Raw genomic sequence first — 15,468 nt, forward strand, 5'->3', positions numbered from 1 at the left:
TAAAAATAATTAGATGATTTTTCATTCTTATTAAAGTTAAACAAAGTTTTACAGTCAGTGAGCGTCTTCATAAGAACCTCTATCTCATAATTTTTAAAAAACATTTATTTGTTTGGCTGCATCAGGTCTTAGTTGAGGTAAGCAGGACCTTTGACCTCCCTTACGTCATGTGGATCTTTTATTTGCAGCATGTGAACCCTTGATTGAGGCATGTGGAATCTAGTTTCTTGTCCAGGGATCAAACCTGGGCCCCATACACTGGGAGCACAGAGTCTTAGCCACAGGACCAACAGGAAAGTCCCTCATAATTTTTGAATTGGCACATATTGCAACAATAATATTGATAATTATCAAATATGTCAGCTTAAGTTTATTGTTAGTTTTATTTTATTACAATATAAAGTCTACTTAGACCCTGAGTGTTTAGTGCCGTAGACTTTGATTCAGTTATACTGGGAATCAGTCCTAGTCATTAACATGTTTTAAAAGCTTCCCAGATGATTGTACTGTGAACCCAGGGTTGCTACCCACTGAGTTAAAGACCTTTGTTTTCTGATATTATCTTGTTAAAGGGCACTGACTCTGAAGTGGAAACAGAGCTATCATCATTCTCTTAGTCTGGGATTGTTCTCTGCTTCATGTTCTTACTTTGAGCTGACTTCTATGGTGTTCTGCTCAACTCTACCTCAATAATGATATGAATAATCACAACCTCACAGTAAAGATTTTTAAAATCCAATGCAAATACTGAATTTTAATATTTTTATGAATGGGTGGTGATTGTGCCTGCAGTTTTCTGCACTCAATTAGAGTGTGCTTTTAATTTCTGACTCTAGTATTCTGTATAATATTAGTTTTGACTTGTGTTAGTTAGCATACTTTGTTTTCTGTTCACTTCCAAAATATCTTAAGTTGTTTTAATGTAAAGAAAAGGAAAATTTGTTGCCTCTGATTTTGTCTAATTAGGAGCAAGATGACTGTCTGGCTTTGATTGAGCCTATATGTGTCTGTTACATTCTAGTCGTTTGAAAGAAATAAGAATATGCTATATATATAGTTTTTACCCTGATGTTGAAGAAAATAGACCTATATAGAGCAAGAAGATAAAAATTGCCTCAAGACCTATTTTATAGCATTGGAATGTAGAAGTTGTTCATTGATGAGATACTAAATAAGACTAGCAACCTCAAAAGTCTAAAGGGGTCATGCAGTTAAATAGACTTGAAACTCTTAGGGAAAGGAGATAGATGTTAAAATGTTGTACTGAAACCAAATTTAATGCCTGCACAGTTACAGCACCTTTCAAAAATCTTGGGAAGGCACACAATACAGCCAATGAAACTTGCCATTTCTTCAGAATCTTGGTCTAAGTAGATAATGGAGAGATCGAGGGAGAAAGAAACAAGAGAATAAGAAAGGAAATAGGGGTTGTAGACGAGTAATTGCCCCCCAATACCTTCCCAATAAATATTGCTTGAATGAATGAATGAATGAAATAAGAGGAGAACATATTGGAAAGTAGTTTGGGCTGAGGCACTAACTTCTTCTGGGAATTGCCTTTCGCTGTATTGAATCAAACGTTGAATTATCAGTGCTTATTTTAGCCAGGACATGTTTTCACCACCAACGTAGTTATTGCCAAAGGGGAAAAAAGGAGAAAAATCTTATCATGAAAAGAGAGCAGAATTCTTTCTCCAATTTCCTTTATTCCTCATGGTTTTTTATATCTCCTGCATTCTTACAAAATATGACCTAAAATTCTAAAGGAAGCCTGGTCCTTCAAAGCTCATTTGAATTTTCTTTGGGCTACTAAGGAGCCCATGCTTGTACCAGAAGATTAACCTACTTAGGTTAATTTAGGAAATCTTTCTGTTTTTGGCTTCGGCTTGGCTTGCTTCTGTTACTTTGCTTCCTTTCCAATCAATCCTATTAGTGAAATGAACTGAACGCTACCTCTTGCCTCTGGTAACTTGCTTGAAAATTTTAGTTTTTACACACTGGATCAATCACTGATTTTAAGGTTTTAAAGTGGTTCTGATATTTAATTTTATAAACAAACTTACTGAGATTTAACTTTCATAGCATAAAATTCACCTATTTAAAGTATACAACTCAGTTAATTTTAGTAAATTTATGTGGTGTGCAGCCATTGTCGCAATCCATTTTGGAGGGCTTTCATCACCCTAAAAAATTCCCTGGTGTCCTTTTATCATTCAGTCTCCTCTCCCACCCCAAGCCCCAGGCAGCCACTCATTTGCTTTCTGTAGCTATCATTTTCAGTAGCCTTTTGTAGAAACTTCACTTGAGAGGATCAGAATATTTAATACTTTTTTAAATTTAGAGACCAAGTTTACCTTATTAAAATAGCCAAGAACAACTTAAGTGACTCTTCTACTTTGCTACAATATTATTTATAGTAGTGAAATAATAATAATATATTCATTAGAATTAATAAATTAATTTTATTTGCAGCCAAATAAATTTATTAGAAGAATTTTCTGAATCAGATGCTAAGTAAGACTTTATCACATGCCTCATTTGTTTTGCTGAATTGCAATTTACTCTCATTTAGTTAGATAGCTTGTTCAGTTTTAGCTATACGTTGCCTATTGCCTCCTCAAGATACATGGATCAGCATTCTTCCCAACTTCAGACTGTCTTCTATAGCCTATGCTGTTATGATACATTTTTCAGAATGACAAGTATTTGTGTGTGTGCAAAGGAAAAGAAAACAAGAGGTACTTGATGACCCTTCAAACCTTTGCACATAGATGACTGGATGGAAGATGGGTTGACGACGTCCATATATTTAGATCTCAAGAATGTGTTTTCTATCATCAGTTCTCACGGTATCAGTTCAGTTCAGTTCAGTCGTTCAGTTGTGTCCGACTCTTTGTGACCCCATGGACTGCAGCACACCAGTCCTCACTGTCCATCACCAACTCCTGGAGTTTACTCAAGCTCATGTCCATTGAGTCGGTGATGCCATCCAACCATTCTCTCAGGGTATAGAGAATTAATAAGTTGCATATATTTGAAATGGAATTTCGCTCTTTGTGCTTTTTATTTCACAGGAGGAATGTGAGACACATTCTGGCGAGGAATAAAGCCTTACAATGGACTAAGTCCTATGTCTTACCGGAGTTTCCTTATGATGTCAAGTGCATGCTAGCAGAACGGAAGTGTCCTGATCACAGCACGCGGATAAGGATCATTGAGTTCCTCCAGGCGGACATGACCAAGTATCTGCAAGGCTCACTGTGAGTAGTAACAGGGCAACTTGCTGCCTTGGGAGAGGGGTGTTTTCAGAAGACTTGAAATCATTTGGAACCCATTCTCTTCAGATTTTGCATGACAGATTGGTAGTAAGTCCATCATTGCCCGATATTTGGATGTGTGTGCTGTTTACTCATGTCTGATGCTTCTGCTATCCCATGAACTGTAGCCCACCAGGCTCCTCTGTGGGATTCTCCAGGCGAGAATACGGGAGTGGGTTGCCATTTCCTCCTCCAGGGGAATCTTCCCAACCCAGGGACCGAACCCAGGTCTCCTGTATCTCCTGCATTACAGACGGATTCTTTACCACTGAGCCATCAGGAAAGCCCTTATTTGAGGGTCTACATTATCACATAGAAAGATCTCAAGAAAAGTGAATGTAATTTGGACTCATAGGGAGGAACTTGAACTGAAAGGGCTTCTTGAACTGAAAAATGTCCTCCCTGTCCCGCTGAACAGGTACCCCACCACCCAGCAGTATAACGACGTGGTCAATGCCCTGCTGCAGGCCCACCCTTTCCTGGATGAGGACGGCTGTGGCTTTGTAAGTGACCACACGGCACCGTTCGGTTACTCTCAAGCCTCCTTAAAATAAGAGCCTTGCGTTGTCCACTAATTTCAGGCCTCGTTCCCTTTTCCTCCGTCTCTCTCTCCCTGTTTATCTAGGTCTGTCTGTTTTTCTTTGTCACTTTCTGTCTGGTCTCTCTAATTCCATTCCCTTGACCATCTCTTCTGTCTCTTGCTCTCAGTCCCCATCTTGTTCTTAGTTTTGGTCTTTCTCTTTCTGCTCTGTTCTTTTTGATGCTTTCTATGTGCTCCTATGTTTTCTTAAAAAAAAAAAAACTTTATTTTTTTTAGAGCAGTTTTAAATTCACAGCAAAATTGAGAGGAAGATACAGAGATTTCCCAAATAGCCCTTGCCCCTACATATCCCTAACATCCCTCATTATCAACATCCCCCACGGAGAGGTAATTCATTACAACTGATGAACCCACACTGACACATCATAATCACCCAAAGTCTATCAGTTGCATTAAGTTTCACTCTTGGCATTGTACATTCTATGTGTGTTTAGACAGATGTATCCATGATTATTGTATCATATATAGTACTTTCACTGTGCTAAAAATCCTCTGTGTTCCACCTGTTCATCCCTCCCCATCTTCCTCCTTGGCCTACTTTCTCTGTCTATGTTATCCTCTAGAAAGATGATCAGAATCTCTTTCTCAGAGCATCTGGAAACTCATGATTAACCATGAGTCTCTAGGAAGGATCTTCAAGAGATGCCATACTAGAAAGAGAAGCTGTGGCTGCACCGACCTCCTTTCATCACTACGGTGGTTCTTGCCTTTGTTAACATCTATGAAGAAGTTGTGTAGTTTTGAGGTATTGACTTGCAGCCTCACCTGATTCACTCATGACTCTACTGTTCTGACAAAAAAAGATCCTGGCGGTGTTTGGGGCTGCAGTCCTCAACTCTGGCTGCACATCAGGATCCCCAGAGATGCTGATTTATTTGATCTGAAGAAGAAAGCTTTGCATCTTTAAAAGTACCCCAGATGATGCTAATGTGCAACTAGCATTGAGCAACATGGTTCTAGAGGCTTCGCTGTAAACTTTGCTCTCTGGATCTGCGAGTCTCTTGGCTTTAAAAGCCGGGGATCTCCATTGCCCAACAACGTAAACATACTTAACTCTACTGAAGTGTACACTTAAAAAAGTCAAGGTGTTTAAAAAAGTTTGAGTGCATTGTGACACTGGAACTGTATGATTTAAGGGACAATTGTGGAGAATTATAGCTTTTATACCTAAAGCTATAATGTCTATTAGTTCTCACATCTCTAGGTGATGTATATGCATACATTGGTAGTTGTATCTAAATAAGATACATGTCCTTTGTACTTTATGTTCGCAGACATCTGTGAGAAAAATTTTTTGCTGTACTTTCTTGAAAATGTGGAATTTAAGCAATTAGTTCCAATCTGAATAGCAATTAATAAATGTCACTGTCTGTGAGCATAAAATTTAAGCCTCTGTTTTCTTTCTCCCCTCCCTTGCTTTGCGTTTTTCTTTCTTTCTCTCTTTCTTTCTTGGAAAAATTTCATTATATATGGATAGAATCATAGAATTTTCTGAGTGGGACAGGGCCTTAAAGATTATTTTTCACCATCCAGACTCAGAAAAGACATATCTAGAACCAGTAACTTTGAAGTCAGACTGGTATTCAGTTACCCTTGCTTCTAGTATGATATCCTTCCTAAAATATTCTGTTGTGTACAAAAGCACACTATAAAGTAAACCAAATTTTCTCAAAAAACAAACAAACCTGGGGTCCTAGTATTGATAATTACCCGACATGCCATGAATTCCTTCTATACTTAGGATATAATATTTCCAAAACTTAGTGTTACTGTTTATAGACTTAGTTGTGTTTCAAAGAAATAATCTAAATTTGTTGTTTCAATAAGTTATACTTTCATGGGGTTCAAAAACTATAAAAGGATATAAATGGAAACATCTCCCACCCATCTCTATCCTCCAATCATCCAATTTTCCTTCCCAGAAGTAACCAGTATTATTAAAGTTTCCTCCCAGAGAACCTTTGCATATATATAAGCAAATACATATCTATCTAATTGCATTTTGACCTTTAGCTTTGTGGTTATCAAATGAGACAAACAGAAAATTATGAACAATGCTTGCTTTGATCTTGTGTGCATGTTACCCACATCTTTTCCCAGTGATGCTAACTAGAGATGGCTCACTGTTAAGAGAGCTGCAAAAGCGCTTAGCACATCGTGGTCCAGGTTTGTACACACACAGAGAGAGGGGGACTTTGGGGCCTGGTAGGTGTTTGCGCAAACTCTCCCCACAAGTGTATGTGAGGCCGTGTTTCTCACGTAACAGTGGAAGATGTAGGAAATTTCTTAGCATATTAACGTGAGAGAGAGAGAGCACACAAACGAGGAAGCTTTTGGTTGTTTTTAGGACTAATTTCATTCTTAACTTTTTAAAGTTTAAATATAATTGATTTACAATACTATGTTAGTTTTAGGTGTACAGCAAAATGATTTGATTATATATATGTGTATGTATATATATAAACACGTAACTTTTTCAGATTATTTTCTTTTATAGATTGTTACAGGATTTTGGTAGTCACAATTTTTTATTTCAAAACTTTCAAATCTACAACAGAAGTTGAAAGCCTGCTACAGTGAACACCCATACACCTTTTAACCAAATCAAGGTTTCTCAGTCGGGCCAGTATTTGTGATGGGAAGATATTTTCAAGCCCAGAGGTGATAGACAACAATTTTATTGTTTATATAGGCTTATTCAAATCTCTTAGAAGATTAACTGCTCTGTTTTATAATTTTACACAGTTTTTATGGAAACGAGCCCTCAAAGATCGCTTTAAATATGTTCGAAGACCCATAGAAGATGATGAACAAGTGATGAGGAATAAGTGTAAATTTGGACACCGAAGAGGCCAGACAAGGAAATCTCTTGCTGATATAAGATTTGATGAAATTAAAATTGTCCAGATAAAAGTAAGATTGAATCTTTAATTGTTCTGACAACTTATTGGTTGACTGATTAAGGAATAACAAATACTAGCATTTAAAATAATTAAAGCAAAACAAAATATCCTTTTGAAAATTTAACATGTGGGTCAGAAACCAAGAAAAATCTATTTTGCTTTTGTGAATGAGAATATTTCCAGAAGAAGGTTTCCAAAAACCTGAGCAGAGGGTTTATTGGATATCTCAAGTTTATTCTTTCACAATCCTCAAAAGACCTAGAGAAACTCTTACGTTCTGGGTCTTTGAATAATTTCTTTACCTCTCATCCTAAAATGTGCGCTATGTTCTTGCTGTCCTTATTACCACAGAAAGTTTTTAATACTCATATTGTAGGGGTCAAGTAGCCTCTGGTTTCAAGATAATCCACACACATGGGTATAAAACTCCACAGTGCTCTACTTGGTACAGAGGCGGCCGTGAGGAACTTCAGGTCAAGGGCCCCTGGCAGGGTCTGGAGATTCCCCGCTCTACAGTGAGTTTGCTGTACCGTAATATTGATGTGGGTCCTAATTATCTGAAGTTCTATAGATATCATCTACTTCATGGCCCCCAGATGCTCTCAGAAACAAAAATGTCCCCTACTAATAAAATAGACTGAACTCCTTAGGAAGGATGTCCTAACTATCAAGTTCAAGAAGCTAAATCTCATGTCCCCCAAAATACTGTTTCCCTCAATCCAGTATGAATGAGTGGGCTTCCCTGGTGTCTCTGTGGTAAAGAATCCATCTCCAGTGCAGGAGCTACATGAGCCGCAGGTTTGATCCCTGGGTCGGGCAGATCTCTTGGAGGAGGGCATGGCAACCCACTCCAGTATTCTTGCCTGGAGAATCCCATGGACAGCGAAGCCTGGCAGGCTACCGTCTACAGGGTCACAAAGAGTCGGACACGACTGAAGCGACCTAGCACTCACGCAGCACAATGTGAATATGTAAACCTAACTTTTCACTATAAGCACGTTTATACCAGTGAGTGTACCGGTGTAAATATTGTTTTCTTTTTCAGCTGGTATGATTATTTAATATTAATAGAGCAGCCTATCAGACTATCTCAATTTTATTGTCACTACTTATAAGTGCCAGGGAATGGGAGTATTTTTTAAATATATTTTGTAAGCTATTCATTCTAGCATGATACATAAGAAAAATTTTAGATCTAGATGTATTTTTAAATATCTTATTATGTAACTTTCAAAGTGTTCTCAAAATGACCGTCCAGTTAAGGTAATACAATTTTATATCTGCTGTTTGATGAAAAGACAAGACAGATGAAAGGTACCTAAATTAAGAGATGTGGTTTTATAGAAACTTTAACTGCAATATTCCAATTTTAAACTAAAATCATAAGATTAAAATTAGATTTGATTAAAAATATATTTTATATTCTTAAAATAAAGAGCCACTTTGTAAGGGAACATAATTACATTGTGCATAAGTATTCTCAAAATATGTGATTTTCCTCATACTACAAATGGAGTTCCTTTATAAATGAATTAATATTTTACAAATTCAATTTTCTTTCTTTCCCTTTGATGCGTCTTCCACCAAAGTTCACTGGAGTGGGGTGAAAGGTAAAATTGGAGAAGCAGCCATTGTCCCCAGCAAGGGTAAGCCCACGGGGTCAGAGGTCACCCTGACGGACGCTGAGCCATCATCACTGACCCCGTTTGTGAGGTCATCTTTCTGTTCTTTCTCAGAACCACCTCAGTTCATCTTGTAACTGTGCCCTTCGTGGTTCCTATCTTGGAGTCTCCTAGACATGCCTGCATCTTAAATTGAATCCTACTAAGGCCCATGCAGAGGTCTTTGCTACAAAAAAAAAAGAGGGATTGAATGTATCAGGGCCCAAGATGATTTAAGTTGCAACAGAATTTAGTTTTGACCTTCCTGCCAGCTGGGGCAAAAAGAGGTCATTGTTAGCACCTGAAGAGGCCAAGCAAATCTAATTGGTAAGGATTTGCTTTTCTCCCTCTTACAAATGGAGCTACACATTGCTGGTTCTTTAAACACTGTAACGTCTCTGTTTATGACCTAATGTTCTGTAAAGCCAAATGCTTCAAAGGATGGAAAAAAGTTTACACTAGAATATTACAGAAACAATGTATTTCTGTATTTTGTACTCTCCATAGTGACTAAGCAAATGGTAAAACACTAAGAAGATAAGTTCATTGAATACACCACTTATCTCATGGGATTTTAGACTTCAGATGAGTTGCCTAAATTATTTCCAGTGTGCATTTTGAATTTCTTATAGCTCTTTTTAAATGTCTTTATGATTTCTGAAAATTAAAGATAGTTGGATTAAGATATACTTTGGCAACTTTCCCATCTTTTAAAATTTCTTGACTGGGCACAGCATTTCCATAATATAGAAAAAAAGTTATTCCTTGTGCTGGAGAGATGGAAAACGCTGATGTAGGCAACAAGCCAGGAGGCAGGCCATCCCCTCAAAGGCAAGGAAGTGAGTTTTGCTAAACTGGAGAAAAGTTTTGGGAATAAGTAAGGAAGGAGAAGAGTTTTTCACTAGTTTTGTTTCTGTTATCTGCGGTGGTTAGAGGGAATTTACCAAAATATTGATGGTAGATGCCTCAGTGAAGGACAGTGCATTTCTTACTCCTGTCACATGGGCTTCTGAAGATGACCAAGCAACTGCAGAATGTAAGTGAGTCTGAGGTCACAGATCTTTTGTCCGCAACCCTCCTCCTCCCTTAATCCCTGAGGTCAGCGTGGCGCTGCTTAAACTATGCTGTGTGTGTGTGTGTGTGTGTGCACGCATGCATGCATGTGCATGTACACACCTACTGTCATGTCCAACTCTTTGCAACTCCACAAACTGTAGCCCGCCAGGCTCCACTGTCCATGGGATTCTCCAGACAAGAATACTGGAGTGGGTTTCCAGTTCCTCCTCCAGGGAATCTCCCAACCCACAGATCCAACAGATCTGTTGCATCTCCTGCATTGGCAGGCAGAGTCTTTACCAGATGAGCCAGTGAGGAAGCCCCTATAAAACCCAAAGCTTCAGCAGCATCAAGCATCTCCCCGTGAGTCTTAAAAATGCCTGGATTCCTTATATTCTGCTACTAAACGGAATTATAACCATGGTATGAAGAGCTATACTGTCAGAATCCCAGGCTATGTTTCTAGATCAATCCTCCAAAAATACTGGATTTAAATGTGATGTTTAAAAATCCTTTGCCAACCTCACGACCCCATGTCACTGTTGGTTGTACATCCAGTCAAATGCAGTATAAGCAACATTGCTTCTTAGGCATCTGAGTTTTAGCTTTAGGTCCAAGCAACTTGTAGCCCTGTGAATTGATAAAACTGTTTCATTTGCTTAATTGTCTTTTACTATACTTCTTAGAGTACTTATAAACAGAGACACAAGTGGATTCTCAAAACAGTAGAATTAACTGAGCAATATCTTTTTTTTCATTGAAAGATAGTTGATTTAGGGCTTCCTTGATAGCTCAGTTGGTAGAGAATCCACCCGCAATGCAGGAGACCCCAGTTCAATTCCTGGGTTGGGAAGATCCGCTGAAGAAGGGATAGGCTACCCACTCCAGTATTCTTGGGCTTCCCTTGTAGCTCAGCTGATAAAGAATCTGCCTGCAATGCAGGAGACCTTGGTTTGATCCCTGGGTTGGTAAGATCCCCTGGAGAAGGGAAAGACTACTCACTCCAGTATTCTGGCCTGGAGAATTCCATGGACTGTACAGTCCATGGGGTCACAAACAGTTGGACACAACTAAGTGACTTTCACTTTCATAGTTGATTTACAGTGTTTCAGGTTTTAGCAGTGATTCAGTTATACATATACATACATATATATGTATGTGTGTGTATATATATATATATTCTTTTTCAGATTCTTTTCCATTATAGGTTGTTACAAGCTATTGAATATAGTTCCCTGTGTATATAGTAGGTCCTTATTGGTTGTCCATTTTATACACAGTAGTATGTATATGTTAATCTTAAACTCATTTATCCCTCCTTCACCCCTTTGCCGGTTTGATAACCTTGAGTTTGTTCTCTATGTTTACAAGTCTATTTCTGTCTGTGTTTTAACTGAGTACTTATTTAAGTTGCTGACAATATTATCCTGTTTAAATGATGAAGACACATTGGTAGTAAAAGCTTATAGAAATTGTATGTATGCAGTGTCGTGGAATTAACTTTGTACTGTATTATTTTCTTGTGAAAAACCTGAAGTGTTAAAGTTGAGTGACTCAAACTCTCACCTCATGGCACATTATCATCATTGTTCTGTGCCAGGCCTCTTGTTCTATTCATTTCTTTTTGTGCTCATTTCTTTAAGTATGAGAGTCCTTTTAATTTTAATTTTATTTTTTGCCACGCTACGTGACTTGTGGGATCTTAGTTCCCCAACCAGTGGCTGAACCTGGGCCCTCGGCAGTGAGCACATGGAGTCCTAACCACTGGACCACCAAGGAATTCCCATGTGCTTGTTCTTCTATGCCCTTTTCCCCACCTCTGCTCTTGGGCAGCCCTTCAAATGTGTTTCATCTGTATCTTTTTGTTCATGAGGTGTTCTAAAATGTGCACTGTAATTGTGGGTTTATATATATTTGACTCAATGTAAATGATATTCTGGGCTTCCCAAGACCCAGTGGTAAAGAACCTGCCTGCCAAATCAGGAGATCCCTGGGTGGAGAAGACCCCCTGGAGGAGGAAATGGCAATCCACTCCAGTATTCTTGCCTGAAAAATTCCATGGACAGAGGAGCCTGATGGGCTATAATCCACGGGGTCGCAGAGAATCAGACATGATTGAGCACACACACAAATGCTATTCTATACCTCATTTGTATTTCACTTTTTCACTGACGCTGTTTAAGTCTCGTTTATGTTACCATGTGTATTTCTACCCCATGTTTGTAGCAATTTTTACACGTCCTTGCTTCAAGCCCCTTCCTTCCCACAATGAATGGTACTACAGAGAACACCATTATACCTGGATGCTTATGGCTGCAGCTGTGTGTTATTTCTTTGGCTTGTCCACCCAGAAGTGGAACTGATGGAACGGGAATGCGTGTACTTAATTTGACTAATTGCTTTCTAGAATGATTTTGTTAGTCTCAGTCCCATAGTACTGCATATCTTTATCTTCCTGCCAGTGCTTGGCGTTAGCCAGCCTTGTGAGTTTTGCCAAGACTAATAGGTATAAACTGTAATCTCAGTCTTGTGATTTGCATTTCCCTGGATAACTAATGAGCCTGAGCATCTTTCCATGTGTTTGTTAGAGTTTTGAATTCCTTCTTTTAGAAGATTACCTCTTTAGTTCCATTGCCCCATTTTTAATGGGTTGGCATCTTTTTCTTCTTAATTGGTAGCAAGCAGTCCTTCCCATACTCTAAGTCACAAAGATATTCTCCTACTCCTTCTTTTATTAAGTTTATAGTTTGCACTTTCATGATTAGATCTTTAAGTCATCTGCAGTCCATTTTTGTATATGCCATTAGATAAGGATCTCCATAGAATTATTGCTCTTACAACCAATTATTTTTTTCACTGGCTTATGGTGGCAATTTAATTGAATGTTAACCCCCAAAAGACTTAAGTGTGTTCTGGGCACTCACTCTTATTCCATTGGTCTATCAGTCTATTTTTAATGCCATTGCCATAATTCATTTGATTACTTATTATTTATTACTTAGGATCTAGACATTTCTGCAGGTCACCCTCATTTTCTGGAATATGGAGGACAGTGGGTCCTTTTCTCAAGAACTTGTCCCTGGGACTCCTTTGTAGCACTTGACTTCTTACAGAGAACTAGAGCCTGGACTAGGGGTACTGAGGTGGGAGGGCAGGTAGATGTAGGACCAGAGGAAGGTTCTGAGCATCTGCCAGAGCAAGGAGGGCCAGGATGAGTTCCGTCTTGCGCTCATGAAGAGCCTGCTGTGACGGGATGAAGGTGGTGTATGGAGGGACCCTGCATTTCACACTGACAGAGCCTGATGCGCATCCTTTCCTGGGGGTCTCTGCATCCAGAGGGTTCGTTGGTGGTCTTCTTGGGTTTCTGCCAAATGCCTCATTTGAAACATCAGGACCTAAATATACTTTTGAAATGCTTTTTTGGCTAAAGTACACCTTTTCTTTTCTTAAATTATTGAGATTTCTTTCAGCCAGTAAAGCCTTCAACTTATTACCATAAACTTGTTACTCATGGGATATAAGCTGACTTTGATACTAGTCATTGCTTCCTTCAAGTTTTTCTGAAAGAACTTGGCTTGAATCTTTCATGCGTCCAGTTCTTCATATCTGCACCTGACATTTTCATCCACTTTGCAAAGATTCTCCTCTGTCTTTATGGAGTAAATGAACTCTGAATTGGATATTTGGTGAAAATTTATTTTGGTTTCTTGAAGCAGTACAGGAAGGACTTTGAATTTCCCACAAAGGCTTTTGCTTTTCTATTTTTTTCCCTAGTTGCAATGACCTTCTCTCAGTTTGGAGGCTATTAATGTGATCTTTAAATGAACAGATTATTTTATCTTTATCAGATAATTTAATCTACACTTTTTTTTTTAGAATTTTAAGTAACTTAATCCTATCTGTTTCTTCAAAAGTCCTTTTGATGACATTTTCTTGGAGGTTTTCATTTTATGCATGATTTCTGTGCATGCTAAGTCACTTCAGTCATGTTCAACTCTGTATGACCCTACGGACTGTAGCCTGCCAGGCTCCTCTGTCCATTGGATTTTCCAGGTGAGAGTACTGGAGTGGGTTGCCATTCCCTCCTCCAGGAGATCTTCTGACCCAGGAACTGAACCTGCATCTCTTATGTCTCCTGCGTTGTCAGGCAGATTCTTTACCACTATTGCCCCCCAAGAAGCCCTTATTCAGCTCCAAATTCCTACAATTCCTGTTGTCTTCTCCAAGAATAGCAGTCACTCAGTCTTTCAACTGCTTGGTTATCACATGTTTAGTGGTTCTATTCATTATTGAAAGTGACATTAAAATCTCCAACTACTATTATTGTCTCTTGCTTCCTTCTGTCAGTTTTTGCCACATGACATTTGGGCTGTTGTTAAGTGTGTATAAGTTGAGAATTGTTATATCTTCTTAACGGATTGGCCCTCTTCCCATTATAAAATATCCTCCTTTGTCTCTAGGAACAATTTTTGTGTTGTTTATTTTGTCTCATATTAGTATAATTATTCTATCTCTCTTTTGGTTACTGCTAGCATAATATATCTTTTCCCATCTTTTTATGACTTATGACTACTTATGACTTTGAATCTAAAGTATGTCTCTAATAGACAGTATATAGTTGGATTTTTTTTTAGATCCATTTTGTTAATTACCTAATATGATTACTGATAAGGTAGGAATTATGTCTACTGTTTGTTTTCTATTAATATATGTCATCTCTTCTTACTTTATCCCTTATCCCTCAATTACTGCCTTCCATTGTGTTAAAGCAGATATTTTCTAGTACATTAATGTAATTCCCCTTTTCGTTTCTCTTAGTAAATAAACATTTTTAGTTATTTCCTTAGTGGTTGCCCTGGAGATTACAACTAATACCTTGATTTATAATAATCTAGTTTGGATTCACACCTCATTAATTGTAATAGCATATAAAAACTTTTCCCCTGTATAACAATACCCTTCTTCCCTTTGTGCTGTTACTTAAATTTTATACATTGTATGTCCCTCCACACAGAATTTATAACTATTGCTTCATGCAATTGGTTTTAAAATAAGATGGGAGAGTTACAACCTGAAAATGGATTTAAACTGTCTTTTTTATTTACCTATGTCGTGACCGTTACCAGTGCTCTATTTTTTCATGTTGATTTGAGTTATAGTCCATGTTCTTTCATTTTAGCTTGAAAGACCATTTTAGCTTGAATTTCTGGTAGGACAGATCTGTTAGTGACCAATTCTCTCACTTTTAATTTATCTGAGAATGTCTTAAATTTCTCCTTCATACCTGAAGGATGTTTTGCTGGATATAGAATTTATTTAGGGGATTTTTTTTCTGGTTTGAGATTTGGGTGTTCTAGCATTCAGTTTTCATGGTTTTGGCCATAGATAACAGACAACACTGCCTGAAATTGGCTAAAATGATAAGGAGAGCGGTGTTGTCACATAATAAGAAACCCAGAGGAAGATGAGGGTGGATATGATTTCTGCTCACCAAGTTACTCAGCTCGGCTCCTCCAGACAACCAGCCAGACTATACTTCTCCACTCCCTTGAAGTGAGATGTGGCCGTGAGACTGACTCTGACCAGTGAAATATAAGGAGGAGTGTCAAGGGCGTTGATGATCCAGTATGCGGTGCTCCATCTTCTCCCTTTCTTTGGCAGTGGTGACTGACTTTCTAGATGATAAAGTCAGTCTTTTTTTGGGGTGAGGAGGATGAAGAGATGGGTCTGTCCCATGAGAGATAATGTTCTGTTGCTCTAACATCTGAGGGTTGTTAGGTAGAGCAGCAGCATCTTGCTTATCCTGAATAATACCAGCAGCTCCAAGCTCGACATGTCAGGCTTTGGATCCACATCTCAGTGATTCTTCTGCTCCTGGCAAGCTTCATCAACTGGTGGAGTTCTGAGGACTTTTCTCAGAGTATGAAAAA

At 38.4% G+C, this 15,468-nt stretch overlaps 1 protein-coding gene across 1 annotated transcript in view; it reads left to right on the forward strand.

The window, feature by feature from the left end:
• SAMD3 (sterile alpha motif domain containing 3) overlaps positions 1-15,468 on the forward strand; it is a 40,713-nt gene that overhangs the window by 13,706 nt on the left and 11,539 nt on the right. Inside the window, 3 exon segments of the mRNA XM_065927800.1 lie at positions 3,075-3,260; positions 3,736-3,820; positions 6,664-6,831. Of these exon segments, the coding sequence (XP_065783872.1) occupies positions 3,075-3,260; positions 3,736-3,820; positions 6,664-6,831 (439 nt within the window).

The sequence above is a fragment of the Muntiacus reevesi genome, chromosome 3 (assembly GCF_963930625.1).
Source record: "Muntiacus reevesi chromosome 3, mMunRee1.1, whole genome shotgun sequence".
NCBI lineage: Eukaryota > Metazoa > Chordata > Mammalia > Artiodactyla > Cervidae > Muntiacus > Muntiacus reevesi.